General features: G+C 49.7%; 5 protein-coding genes across 5 annotated transcripts; 2 read left to right on the top strand and 3 right to left on the bottom strand.

The window, feature by feature from the left end:
- Window positions 1-83: 83 nt before the first annotated feature.
- MIND_00681000 (Serine palmitoyltransferase 2) lies at window positions 84-2,239 on the bottom strand (the record flags this gene model as incomplete). Its single annotated transcript, XM_037363521.1, has 5 exons — window positions 84-863; window positions 912-944; window positions 998-1,678; window positions 1,730-1,861; window positions 1,907-2,239. 5 exons carry the CDS (start codon window positions 2,237-2,239, stop codon window positions 84-86), a joined length of 1,959 nt encoding a protein of 652 aa, XP_037219165.1.
- A 151-nt stretch (window positions 2,240-2,390) lies between these two features.
- Window positions 2,391-5,032, bottom strand: MIND_00680900 (uncharacterized protein; the record flags this gene model as incomplete). Its single annotated transcript, XM_037363520.1, has 7 exons — window positions 2,391-2,807; window positions 2,872-3,347; window positions 3,413-3,529; window positions 3,580-3,779; window positions 3,834-4,610; window positions 4,664-4,922; window positions 4,969-5,032. 7 exons carry the CDS (start codon window positions 5,030-5,032, stop codon window positions 2,391-2,393), a joined length of 2,310 nt encoding a protein of 769 aa, XP_037219164.1.
- Window positions 5,033-5,201: 169 nt separating this feature from the next.
- Window positions 5,202-7,678, bottom strand: MIND_00680800 (uncharacterized protein; the record flags this gene model as incomplete). The annotated part of the gene is made up of 10 exons (XM_037363519.1): window positions 5,202-5,516; window positions 5,560-6,002; window positions 6,053-6,176; window positions 6,220-6,609; window positions 6,659-6,872; window positions 6,931-7,002; window positions 7,046-7,106; window positions 7,156-7,342; window positions 7,392-7,425; window positions 7,476-7,678. 10 exons carry the CDS (start codon window positions 7,676-7,678, stop codon window positions 5,202-5,204), a joined length of 2,043 nt encoding a protein of 680 aa, XP_037219163.1.
- Window positions 7,679-8,250: 572 nt separating this feature from the next.
- On the top strand, window positions 8,251-10,217 carry MIND_00680700 (Cytochrome P450; the record flags this gene model as incomplete). Its single annotated transcript, XM_037363518.1, has 10 exons — window positions 8,251-8,340; window positions 8,393-8,623; window positions 8,671-8,833; window positions 8,882-8,965; window positions 9,014-9,110; window positions 9,159-9,285; window positions 9,333-9,446; window positions 9,495-9,669; window positions 9,719-9,832; window positions 9,883-10,217. 10 exons carry the CDS (start codon window positions 8,251-8,253, stop codon window positions 10,215-10,217), a joined length of 1,530 nt encoding a protein of 509 aa, XP_037219162.1.
- A 287-nt stretch (window positions 10,218-10,504) lies between these two features.
- On the top strand, window positions 10,505-12,538 carry MIND_00680600 (Cytochrome P450; the record flags this gene model as incomplete). The annotated part of the gene is made up of 12 exons (XM_037363517.1): window positions 10,505-10,588; window positions 10,643-10,725; window positions 10,773-10,926; window positions 10,974-11,136; window positions 11,181-11,264; window positions 11,312-11,393; window positions 11,443-11,457; window positions 11,504-11,630; window positions 11,676-11,789; window positions 11,839-12,013; window positions 12,065-12,178; window positions 12,231-12,538. 12 exons carry the CDS (start codon window positions 10,505-10,507, stop codon window positions 12,536-12,538), a joined length of 1,503 nt encoding a protein of 500 aa, XP_037219161.1.
- Window positions 12,539-13,439: the final 901 nt, after the last annotated feature.

The raw sequence follows: 13,439 nt of genomic DNA, 5'->3' as shown, positions 1-13,439 counted from the left end.
ATTTACGTAATGATCATTGACTGCAGTTAAAATCTTTTTCATGGCCAAATAAGTCGCTCTAATTACTCGACAATATGATACTTTTAGGAATTAGCCAGCTCTACCGCGTTCTTACAAATATTCTCTATAGCCCACCGCTCCCTGCGCGGTATGCCATGCTTTAGATCAAGCACATCCCCCACTTCATCACAAGCCTGCAACACGGTGTCGATGTCCTCTTTGGTATGGGCGGCGCTTACACAGAATCTGACCCGACTGGTGACAAGCGTGGTCGCTGGATATGCCACAACCACAACGACAATGGGCGTCTTTCGATCCTTCATAAGGCGATGGAACATGTTCATCTTCCCGGGGTTGAATAATAACAGCGGCACAATGGGTGATGCTGGATGGCCGTAGGTAATGAAACCGAGTTTGATGAGACCTTGGTGGAGGTATCGAGAGTTGAAGGCCAGCCTTCGTAACCGAGTTTCGCCCTCGCTACCGTCGGCGAGTGCGGGAGGAAGTTTTAGCCAGGTTGGTAGTGCAGAAGCCGGAGCACGCGAGGGATAGTCGTAAGCCACGGCCTCTTGCACTGTGTTTGTCGAGGATGTGCTGTTGGAGCTCGTCAAGACAGGTGACGAGATTCCCATGATACTGGCCATGCTGGCTACGACTTGTGTAAGAACAGGAGGGGTCATTGATTCCGCGTAAGGACCAGCATGACCACGGATGCGTAGCCTATCGATTAATTCTTTGTTTCCAGCGATGTAACCTCCAGCTGCACCAAAAGACTTGGTGAACGTGCCCATAAGAATGTCAATTGATTTCGGAGGTACTCCAAAATAGTCTGCCACGCCACGTCCATGAGGTCCTAATGCTCCCTGGAAGTCAAGTAAGTCGTCGAACAACAGAATTGGACAAAGACGAACAATACTATGAGCTTCATCCACCCAAAGGGAGAACTGAATATAGAATTTCAACAAGGTTCCTCATTCGATCTAGTAAAGAGGCCCACCTTGTAGCGTTTCTTCAGCTGGATCAAGCGCGGGAGATCGACCAATGTCCCCTCCATGGAATATAAGCCTTCCACGATAACCAAAATCTTCCTCCACGGGCGATGCGTTTTCGGTTGCCCCTGCGACACCACTTCGCGGAGCAACTTCTCAAGGCTCTTCATGCTGTTGTGCTTGAACATACGCACGTGAGCACCACTCAATCGAACCCCGAAACGAATGGAAGCATGATTCAGCTCGTCGGAGATGACCAGGCAGCCCTTTCCCACCAGGGCTGGAATATATGCCGAGTTGGTTGCAAAACCCATGGAGCTAATTAAAGCGTCCTCCATCCCAACAAAACGTGCGACAAGAGACTCCGCGATGACATGCAAATCCGTCGAGCCACCCTCTAGTCGCGAGCCACAAGAAGACACGCCATGCTCACGGATTGCGGTCTCCACTGCGTCAGCACAGCCGCCGGAGGCTTGAGCAAATCCAAGATAGTTGTAACTCGAGATGTTGAGTGCCCGAGTTTGGCCGCCAGTTAAGATTTGGGTATGATTGTAGTCTGAAGAGTACCTGTCCAGAAGCTGAATGGTGCGTCCAGCGACTCCGGTCACAGGCTGGGAGAAGCATTCGTCCATTCTGGTTTTCAGTCGTCGTGTGTAAAAAGAGTCGAAATCTGAATTCAATGGCGCATACTAGGGGGGGTTTTCAGTGAAGAAACGCGACCAAATGCCAGTATGGCGCACATTATTACTGGGCATGAGATGCCTGTATGACGCTGGGTGGAATCTCTTTCCCAGAAAGTCGCGTATGTGGCCAAGGACGATCAAGATGAGGTAACTGAAGTAAGTCGAGAACAGAATGTAGTATGGCGCTGCCTAATGCTGTGAGAAATTGACGGGTTGCGTGGAGTAATGACGGACCTGGTCTACGTGGGGTAGAATACTCGCATTCTCAGCGTGTTTTGAGACATATCTGTATTCCGAATTTGAGCAATGTCCGAATTCGGTGTGAACCGTGGAGAAGTTGTCTGCAGACTTGGGTGGGCGGGGAGGAATGGCCAGTCCGTCGTCGTCGTCCTCGTGAAGGACGGTGTCTTCAGAAGAGGAGGTCATGGAGGATGACAGGGAGAGAGCAGGGGTAGTGGTGGGGGCAAATTCATGGCTGTTTCGTTCTGATTGCTGCGACAGAGCAGTGAATAGAGAAGACACAGGCGTCGAGCCCCGCGACTTTGCCTTTTTCTTGCTGAGGGACATGTTCAAAGCCAAGTTGATGTGTGATTCCGTAATGCTACTTAGTCATATTGGTCTATTAATAACGTTGCGGCTGGTTCGCTACAATTTCTCATAGAGGCTGGCTAGTAATAGTCTATAGGAGCGCAATTACTAGAGTGTTATATATGTGTCTTCAACATCCTTCGTTCTCAACTTCCGAGTCGCAATCCGAATCGTTCTCAACTTCTAAGTCACACTCCGAATCGTACTCAATTTCGACCTGCTCATCCCAACAGGCTTCTGGCCAATCACTCCATGGGAGCCTTAAATGGCTTGTATACAACGTCCCTTCTTTGGATTCCCATCTCGACTTGCGCGCATGACCAGCAAGAACACCTGCAACTATGGCGTCAAAGAAATCTAGTTGCATGACTTGGTATGACTTGTGTCGTAAGGCAGAAATATTGACCAGCGCGAAATCATCGGTCTCTTTGGGTACATAATCTTCGAGCAGAGTGGAATCACCAGGGAACGTCGAAATTGTCTTCAGGAATTTGCAGCTTCCGGGATTCGGAAGCGACTCCAAGGCGTGGGCGAATCGTGATTGCATCTCAGGATCCAGCGTCAAAGGAAAAAGTAAGAAAAAATATCCAGGTCTAAATAAATTCACATACCCCCACAACGTCGACGACCTCTAATGCTGAGAATGCTGATCGCAGCTGGGGGATTAGCATTGCTTCTTCAGTCGCTATTGCTTTGAGGGCCACCCAAATAAAGGTGCCATCAGCCAGGCGAATGATAAACATGAGGTCGACATTTGGCAGGCAGGGCAGACAAAATGCGGTTCCGATCCAATGCTCCATCCACAATAGCGTTTCTTCGACGGAAGTGGCATGATGCGCAAGAGGTCGGAAGGATTCAAAGTCATGGGCAGCCACCGACGTCCAGACGACTTCTCCCGATTCAAGATGATGAAAGCGGACCAGCTCGGAAGTTTGCTGGGCCCATATTGGCGTTGGATGGCGAAAGGTGAAGATACGTGCTAGCGGGAGGTCCATCGCAAGGGCTTCAGTGAGATAGAAGACGAGACAATGGGAAAGGGCTTCAGTAGTTTGAGGTGCATTGAGACGGAGACAGTGGATGAAGGTTGCTGGAGTTTCGTGGGGCAGTCCAGGATATGGGCTTGCTGGGTAAGGCAAGAGATTCTCGACAAACCTTGGTCTGAGAAACGAGCAAACCCGCGATACATAAGACCTATCTGTGAAGCCAAGAACGACGAGTTATGTGTAGCCATGTAGCAGAACAGTATTTTGAGGAAAAGTTGGTACTCGTCTCAAACTATGATTCAGTTCCACAAAATACTGACCAACTAAATAACATACCGTCAGGCAGCTTTTGGAATCTTAGAGAAACGAAGTCCAAATTGTACCTCCCTTCAAGTTTCGGCTCTGCGGCAATATATTCGAGAGCATCGACTGGTTCAACACCAAGTGCTTTATAGACGAATGCATCCAAAAGGCTATGAGGTTGGTCGAGACCGTGTCTGAGGAGCGTTTCAATAAAAGTAGCTGTGACTCGGTGTCTGCAGCATTTTAGATGACAGTCGCCACTTCTATGACAGAGGAAAATGCTTGACCTTCCGCGTAACCATCGCCATGCTCTTGCTATCAGAAATTTGCCCTGTGGGGAGTCACGCAGGGTTGGTGGCATGAACTGAGCCATATATTCCTCTTGTCTATTGGGGTCATCGAAACCACCGGTATCGGAAGTCCAGAAAAAGTCGCTGCCTGGCCCATGGATGAATCGTTCAGGCGGAATAGCAATTCCTGCGCAGATGATTGGACAACTGTTGGCTGTCACGTCCATCCACGTTTGGAGTGCAATTTGGAGAACGGATGCCCCGCCAAGATCGATGAGGGGGAGCATTTTGACCGCATCACTTGCTTCATCGAGCACGAGGAACAATGGTTGGTCACCGATAAACGTGCGGATGGAGCGTAGAGTTGTCGCTATGCTTTGCGAAAGATCGTCGGGATGCTGTCTGCGTAAGATCTTGGATAGTGCTTCAAACGGATCATCGTAGCCTTCAGTTTCGTTCTTGATTAGTTGAGGTTGAAGTTGAAGGGTTAACCAATGCTTTTTGTGTTCTTCTGCAACTACGACGTCTTTCGTTTGGAGGAACAGCTCGAAGAGAAGAAGGCGGGCCAAAAGAATCGCTCTGAATAGTATAGATAGTCCGCGTGGTGTGCGGCCATTGCCGTTGTCGTCATGATAAGGGTGCTCCAATTGCTCAAGGTCGAGTGACCCAAGCCGCCCCGAATCAACCGAAAAGGTAAAATAAAAACCCCAGTTGGCACAAAGTCCTTCGTAGCATAGACGAGTTTTCCCAGTTCCAGAGGCATTAACGAGGAACCTGTGATATAAAAAGTTAGTTCCTGTCAGAATGGAAATTCACCTATTGCTTACTTGTTCATTGGGCTGAAGATGTTCACAAGACGTTTATGGAGGACTTCATCGTCCTGGAACCCGCCCAAGTTGTGAAGGATCATATGAAGGCTTCCTATGTATGGTTGTTGGTAGAGTTGGAGGGCTTCCAGAAACGCCAATGTTGCTTCGTCGGTGTACTCGGTTTTCTTCCGAGGTTCCCATTGTTTGAACGGCAAGTTGCTTGCTACTTTCATTTGAGGACGCAGTGCAAGCAAAAAGTCGCAAGCATCATAGGAATCTGTGGGTTTCGTTGGATTTCTTAGAGGAGATCAATGACGACCCACTGGCATAAGAACCGAGGTCTCCTGCGAGTGGGGAATCATGAGGGGCACCCAAAGAAGAAGACATGAATCAACAGGGAAGAGATGCTGCTGCAGGCATTCTGAATCATAATAGGAGGTCGGAGGATTGGTCTCGATTTGTCAGCAGGAAATTTAAGTATTAGCCCAAATAGTCTACGGTAAGATATATGTCGCTAAAAATACAGAAAATCTATACGGGCCTTCTGCCACTGGCCTTAGTTGGAGCCTAATGAAGAAGGCCCGGCTTCAGATCCGCTTGCGATGACGCTGTCATAGCCAGACGATTGCCGTCGAAGGTCCTTGCTCACTCTCGACCTGCCGCGCTCTTCTTCTTGTTCTACGGGTACCGGCATCCGTCGTCGTCTACGTGGAGCTTCTGGTGCTTTTCCCTTGCCTTTGACTTGGGAGAGCGGGCTGCGCGTTAATAGAGTCGCAATAAGGGCGGTAAACACGATGCCCATCGCAGTGCAGAACACCGCTTTCGGAAAGGTCGCAACTGTGCTGCTGTATATCAGGCCAAACAGTAGTGGCTAATACATGTCAGTTAGGTAATAGAATACAGGCTAAGCTTACCCCCAGAATCATTTGTCCGATGGCCTGCAGAATGGCCACCGAGCCAAACAGCTTGCCTGTGTCGACTCCCTGAGGTTCAACATCGTCACCTGCAGTAAGCAATGCTCGGCTTTGCATGATACTCATGACCAGGCTGCGAATAGCGGGGATCATCCCAGCACCCCACGAGCCCGTCCAGCTCGCAGCAACAAAAAGCGCCTGTGAGTTGCGGAACTGGGAATCAGAATTGGAGCTAGTGTCAATATGCATCGTGTTCGACGGTGCAGGCGCCAAGACGATGGCTGCATTGGCAAAGATGTCGACGCAAAGGGAGAGCCTCGCAAGGCGGAGGTCGAATTTGATCTCTCTTGCAAGATGCTCTTGCGTGGGTTTGGGCTTGATTTTGACGCCGTTCACGGTTGTTTGGCTGGGAGCCGACTTGGGCTTGAAGGTCGAAATGATGACTAGGGAAGTCTCAATGTTTAACACACGCACAATATGCGAAGAGGCATACGGGGAAAAGCAAAGAGGAGGAAGAGGGCACGACCTCCACCCATGAAAGATATGTAGTAGGACAATTGTTCTGGTGTCCAGGAGTAGACATGAGACCCATAAAGGTACTTGATTTGATAAAGACCCTGATAAATGTGAGACCAAGTAAGGCCGACGGGATAGCCTGACCGCTGAGAGCATATACCCGAACATCGCAAACATGAGCAGTGTCAAGCTCCAGTCCCTCCGCATCGTCGTTGTACCAGGAATGGGTATCATGACTGGCAAGAAGGCGCGCAACGGACTGAAGTAGCGCTTGACGGACGAAGGAACAGTAAAAATGCCATCGTCTTTACCGGATGTAGGAACAGTCACGATCTGGACGACTTGGGGACTTGTTATACGTTCACGTTTGTCTCGCGGCACTGATTCCGGTAACAGGAAGGCAGCGAAACAAAAGTTCAGCAAAGAACCAAAGGCAGCTGCCCAAAAAACCGTGGTGACACTTTGACTCCCAATGTCCATAGGGAAGATAGGCAGTGGGTGTCTAATCAGCCAAGCACCGAGGATGGGACCGCACTGTAAGCTGTCATTCCAGATAGAACAAACTGACAGTGTTGGTACACACACTGAATCCAAGGAACTCGACACCGGTGAATCGCGAGAAGACAGAGGCACGACTGCCGCTGGACGTGCAATCAGAGATATACGCAGAAGTGCTTGATTGGATCGTCGACCAGCCACCAAAAAATCCTTCGAAAACGGGAGCAAGAAGAACGAGTTTATGTGCATGAGAAATTAGAGGTGAACCAGGGGTAGACGCGAGGATGAAAGATGTATCACTGATGAACGTGTGAGTCGAGTCCTGGTCGAGCCCCACAAGTTTTATAACCGGCAAACCTGAGCAGCCATCCAAAAGTCGAAATTGCGAGCACCTTGGTTCTCCCATATCGGTCGCCAAATTGACCCCACCTATCAAATCAGAGTGAAGTTAAGAATAGAGCGGAAGGAGTACCAGCCAGTAGTAAGGGCGCTTAAAATACCCATCGTGATTGCATATGTCAACTGGATCTTCGCTGCGGACCGTGTAAGATGCCTAGTAGTAGCTTAGCGATAAGCAAATACCTGCTCCTGCGGTGACTCTTGGATCTGATGTGCACAACCGGGGGTTTGAAGGTAGACGAGTATCATTTCCATAAAAGCTTGAGGAGGGATCGACATAGTACGGGTCAAGGAGCGTGTTTTGGTGGTGGATTTGGGAACAAGCGGCTTGAGTAAAGATTTCAACGCGTGAAGCGAGGGTCATTCCCCGCTGAACTAGTTTAGCCCGCGAGACAGACACGGTTAGCTAAGCAACCTACCACCAGAGCGGCCGTCATCGCGAAAGGGACAAGCCTAATCCATGTATTCACCTGGGTAACTCTTCTGGCTCTATCGTTCCTCACCATAATGGTCGCGGCCGATAGAAAGGTTTCCTGTGGCGGACCGGATTGGGATGACCGAGAAGGGGGACAGTTTCATCTAGAGCAGGAGCTTCGGTTCTATTTGCGACTGAACGCGAGCGAGAAGGAAATATGGACACAAGCGGGTCCGAGTCAAGTGAGTCGACGACTTCTGGGTCGGGCGACCAGTCGTCTGTGGGGGACATGGCAAGTTGTGTGTGGTGTGAAACGGCTCAGTCAGCACGATTTCCTTGCCGTGGCCTCGGCTACGCCATGTTTGATTGTCACTGGAAAAGCTTCCGCTCGCGCGTTTGGATATTGAACATTGAATGTTCATGTGAGCTGAGCCCGCATGCAGTCTACAACGTCTTGACTCTCGTTGCCGTGTAAACCGAAGAGATTTTGGATTTTCAGGGCTTTATGTTTCTCAGCAGAGTTGGCAACAGGAACGTGACACTGACTTGTGGACAGCCACCGCCACCTTCATTTTAAGCTCTTACTGAAGTACACGACGACTCAACGAGGTTGCCCATTGCGCGGGTTTGGAGAGTTGCGATTTGATTCCGGATTTCCCTTTTTACGTTCACCCGAGCCAGCCGATCGCGTTCGAGATGGTATCAGGTAAGTTGTTGACGCTAGTTGACGCTCCTTGCTCTCCCCCGCATCTTTCGCCATGAGATGAGGATCTGCAATTGAAACTTTCGAGATTGGAAATTGCGCATCATTATATGAAGCGTCAAAATAAATAACCAGGCACGATGGTGAATCCCCAGCCACCATGGACGTTGACTACCTTCGTCTGGCTACCTATGGCTCGGCGACGCTCATGGGCGCTTACATTCTGAAGAAGATGCTATTTGCCCCGAACGTATGTCGACACCAACCTACTCACTAATTACCTCTGATCTGCACCCTCACAGCTTGATTCGATACCGGCAATTGGGCCCTCCGGAACGTTCTCGTCCTACGTTGGCGCGTATAGGTACCTCGTCAACGCAAAGGCGATGATTGAGGAAGGTTGCTCGAAATATCGTGTGTTTCGTGTGCCCCTCATGCATCGCTGGGACGTTATCATCTGCGGGAGTGACCTTGTTGAGGAGTTGCGAGCGTCCAAAGAAGAAGACCTCTCAATTAGAGAGGCATTCAATGAAGTATCTCGTTTCTTTTACCACACTTCCCTGGCTTATAATTGCGCGAGATCCTACAAACCAACATGACCATGGGCCCAAACATCCTCGGCAACCCTTACCATATTTCGGTCACTCGTGTTGGTATGACGAAGAATCTCGATGCGCGATTCGCCGAGGTTCGCGATGAAATTCGAACCACCTTTGAAGATCATCTGAAGCTGGAAGGCAATGGTGACTATTGGCGATTCGAGCTCGATCTCTAGCTAAATCAGTCTGCAGAGTGGAAATCCGTCCCCGTTCAAGCTACGGTAATGCAAGTCATCTGCCGAACCAGCAACAGACTCTTCGTTGGACTCCCATTGTGTGCGTTCCGTTCCTCCGCCCAGCCTGCCCACTTCAACTTATTCCAAGGTCGTAATCCGGAATACTTGAACATTAATTTCGAGTTCACTATCAGTGTGGTTATGGCTGCACATATGATCAACATGATGCCTGGCTTCCTTCGTCCGTTAGTGCAGCGAAATCGCGTCTTTATGAACGAACTGACGTCCACAAGAATCCTTGGTCCTTTCCTGTCTCCCCTGAAACGCTATATCCGGCGCACCGAGAAGCACTTGACGAAACTCGTAACGGAACGCGTTGAAATGGAGCTTGAAAATGGAAACGACTATCCTGGTAGGCCTGTGCGTCAAAGTATGTCTTGCCTTTTCGACTCTGATCATATTGGTAGAACGACTTGATCAGCTGGCTCCTCGACGTTGCCGAAGGCGAAGAACGAACTGTCCCTTTCCTCGTTCAACGCATTCTCGTCATCAATTTTGGAGCCATCCACACCTCGGCCAATGTCTGATTCTCTTTTGCCTGCTTCAATACTGCGCTGAATGATGAACAGACGTTCAGCCATGCACTACTTGACTTGGCTGCGTTCCCCGAGTCTGTCGAGGAGATGCGTGAAGAGGCTGAAATGATCATCGCAAAAGAGGGGTGGTCAAAAGAGTCCGTCGGAAAGATGCACAAGATCGACAGTTTCCTCCGTGAATCACAGCGCTACAACGGAAATAGCATTAGTATGTTGCTAACACTTTTTCTCGATATGCAACTGACCTCTTTTGATAGCCTCGATGGGACGGAAAGTCGTCAAGCCCGAAGGTTTCACATTCTCTGATGGTACTACTGTCCCGGCAGGATGTTTCGTCAATGTAGCGACTGGCCCGACCCATCATAATCCTGGTGAGTGCAAACACACCTCTTGAGTTGGTTTAGTTGTAACCCATATGCAGCTGTTTACGCCAATCCCGAATCATTTGATCCCTTCCGCTTCTATAGATGGCGATTGGCGGATGATGAAGGGTCTCTGAAGCACCAATACTCTGCGACTAACTTGGACTACCTTTCGTGGGGCCATGGTCGACATGCCTGCCCGGGGCGCTTCTTCGCGGCGACCGAACTGAAGGCAATGCTGGCACACGTTCTCCTGAATTATGATGTGAAGCTTGAGCATGAGGAGGTTGGAAGGCCGCCGCATACATGGTTTGGGGCGATTTGTATACCCAACCGGACGGCACAAGTGATGTTCAGGAAACGGCAGTTTAAGAGGTCAATGGACGTGTATTAGTCGTTATTATTATTCGTTAGTGCTTACCGGTTACCTGTTATGTATAATGCCGATTGCTTCCTGGTGGTGACTGCTGTCGGTTGTAGGTCCTTGTGGGCTTGATGAACAGTTTGCATCGCATGGAAAGTTCGCTGGTGGATTTGAAATATGCTTTCCACTGTTGGCCGATTGCAAGATCAGGCACTCTCTCTATACACAACGGCAACGCCAAGCACATCAATCACCCCCCACCTTTGCACTCCTTAAATCAACCAGTTGGCCCGCAATAATGTTTACTCGTCTCCGTTATGGACGACCCAAAGGCCATCGTCTACGGTTTTGCTGGCGCTGTCGGTATTTATGCCCTCTTGAAGGCCTTTTCGGGGCCTGATGTTCGTTCGCTCTCTCACTCTACCTCTGCTTCAACATCACTCAACTTGGTCTAGCTCAGCGCAATACCTGCTTTGGGGTCGACCAATGCCATCCTGTCCTTCCGAGAGGTCTTCCGGTACTTGTTCGGAGCGAAAGAGTGTGTTCGCCATTCGTTTTATATGCGTTGACAATAGCGGTGACTAGGTTGTGCACAGAAGGGTACAAGAAATACCCTCGCGGCATGTTCAAGATCCCTGCTATCGACCGCTGGAACGTTATGATCACTGGACACGATCTTATGGAGGAGATCGCTACCGCGCCGGAGAATGAACTGTCTTTTTACGAGTCTATCAACGAGGTGAGCTCATACTTATGGTGACAAGGTTTTATCTGACAAAGCCTTAGTTTTTGCAAACGGGCTATACGTGTGGCTGGGGAATAGTCAAGGACACGTACCATGCTGGCGTTGTTCGAACATCAGTTACGCGCAATCTCAGCGTCCTATTCCCTGAAGTCCGCGACGAGATCGTGACCGCCTTCGACGACGTGCTTCCTTTTCAAGGGAAAGGTGCGCCAATCTTGCTGAGAAAACCAGACTGTGAATCTGAATAGAATGGCTCACTATTCCCGCGTTCGACACAATGATGCAGATCGTTTGTAGAACAAGCAATCGTCTCTTTGTTGGGCTGCCGTTATGTCTGTCATTCGTCTTTTACGCCTGAGAACGAGCTCATGAAAAGCAGGCAGAGACCCCGACTTTACCAAGCTCAACGTGGAATATGCGATGGACGTTATCATTGCTGGCCAATTCATCAATGTTCTCCCGTATGTAGTCTCCTTTCGCGAGTCAGCTTGTGAACTAATATCTAGCCAGCGCTTTCCTCCGACCGTCAGTATGCATTTCAGCGGTTTCAACCGGACTCACGTTTTCGCAGATACATTGCACCCTTCTTGTCACCTCGGAACCGCATACTGAAACGGGCAAGTAAACACTTGACACCCGTTGTCGAGGAGCGATTCAGGAAGACGGAGGAACTGGGTGAAAAGTATCCCGACCGACCCGTACGTACTCATCAGCTCAACGATCCTCTTTCTTATTCTGTGCAGAATGACCTCATCACCTGGCTCATGGACGAGGCTCGGGGAGACGAGCGGACTGTGCCTGCGCTGGTTCAGCGCGTTCTGTTCGTCAACTTCGCCGCGATAAGAACCTCTACCGATGTAGGGCTACAGTGTGCCTGTTGTGGGTCCGGGTTAACTCTTTTCTCAGACGTTTACGCATATGGTATATGATATCGCAGCCCACCCAGAACACGTCGAACCGTTGCGCCAGGAGATCAGCAGCATCGTCACCAATGAGGGGTGGACACGCGCTGCGCTCAACAAAATGTACAAGGTGGACAGCTTCCTGGCCGAATCTCAGCGATTCCATGGGATCGGAACCCGTATGTCAATTTTATCTGGGATGCTACACTTGTTTGTTGACATGCGACTAGTTTCTATGGGTCGTAAGGTGGTCAAAAAGGACGGCTTCACCTTCTCGAATGGCACCACTCTTCCCTATGGGACCTACATTCACTCCCCGATGTGGAGCATCCACCATGATCCTGGTGAGTGGATACTTTTCGTTTGCCCTACTCCGCCAACGTCGGGTTATCGCAGAAATATACCCTGACCCAAGCGTCTTCGATGGCTTCCGATTCTCTAAGATGCGTCAAGCGACGGAAGAACCCGGAACCTCCAAATACCAAGTCATCACAACGAGCTTGGACTACCTGCCCTTTGGACACGGAAGACATGCTTGTCCGGGGCGGTTCTTCGCAGCAGTCGAGCTTAAAGCAATGTTGGCACATCTCGTGCTCAACTATGATGTCCGATTTGTCGACAACGGACCACGGCCGAAGAATCATTATATGGCATCTGCTTGCTTGCCGGACAGCTTGGCGCAAGTCCAAATACGGAAGAGATAGGTAGCCAAACCAATGGGGTGGCCAAACCAATGTGATACTGCTCGTGCACATCACTTCCGAACTAGGACCATTCTACACCAGAGCTCGGTGCGTCCCCGGTGATTGTACCTATGTTGTAGTGTAGTGTACCAGAGCTCAAACGTCGACTGTTTCATTTTGTTCTTCACAAATGCCTGTTTTGGTACAAATTTCGACAGTTTTTCACTTGGACACTGTGATCATACAACTTCTCAATACCTCCATGCTGCCCTTTCGTTCCGCTTGATTTTAGGAACTGACTCCGAGTCATTGTCAGGCCCTCCAACCGGTCTAGGAAGCTCTAGCATAAGATCTATTTCGAAGGCAAAGACACTCACTGGGCAACTTTAGCACTTGGTCCTGCGACATTGATATTCTCATCGATTCTGTGCAAGGGATGAACACAGCGTGAATGGAGATAAATTGTTATATGTACAAGTCACTTACTCAGAAGCGTTGCGGGATTTCTTATTTCCCTTTGTAATCTGACTTTTCCTGAAGATCATTAGTGTTGAATAAAACACGCAAGTTTCCAACGTACTCGGAGTGCTTTGAACTCATGGCCCTGATGTCTTGAATGAGATACATCGCACCAATACAATTGTCTAGGCTACATACCCAGGCAAGCTGACAGCTTTACCCTTTCCTTTGATACGGGCACTGCCTTTCCTGACACTACTGATCAGTCTTGTGAAACGCTCAAGTTTGGAACATACTTTGGCGGTATTGACACCTTCTCCATGTCACCAGCAGACACGTTGTCGTCAATGGTTTCCGTAGAAACATCACCTGTTTGTGAGGGCACCTTTGGGTCCTGCTGTCGCAACTGCCGGTCTGAGTAGAAGATGGGGCCAACCGTCGTCTTCCCAGGCATCGAGTCCAA

This window comes from Mycena indigotica (genome assembly GCF_014461135.1).
Source record: "Mycena indigotica strain 171206Taipei chromosome Unknown Mind.scaff0006, whole genome shotgun sequence".
NCBI classification, from domain to species: Eukaryota; Fungi; Basidiomycota; class Agaricomycetes; order Agaricales; family Mycenaceae; genus Mycena; species Mycena indigotica.
Note: the sequence above shows the minus strand (reverse complement) of the source record. Positions and strands in the feature narration are given on the sequence as shown.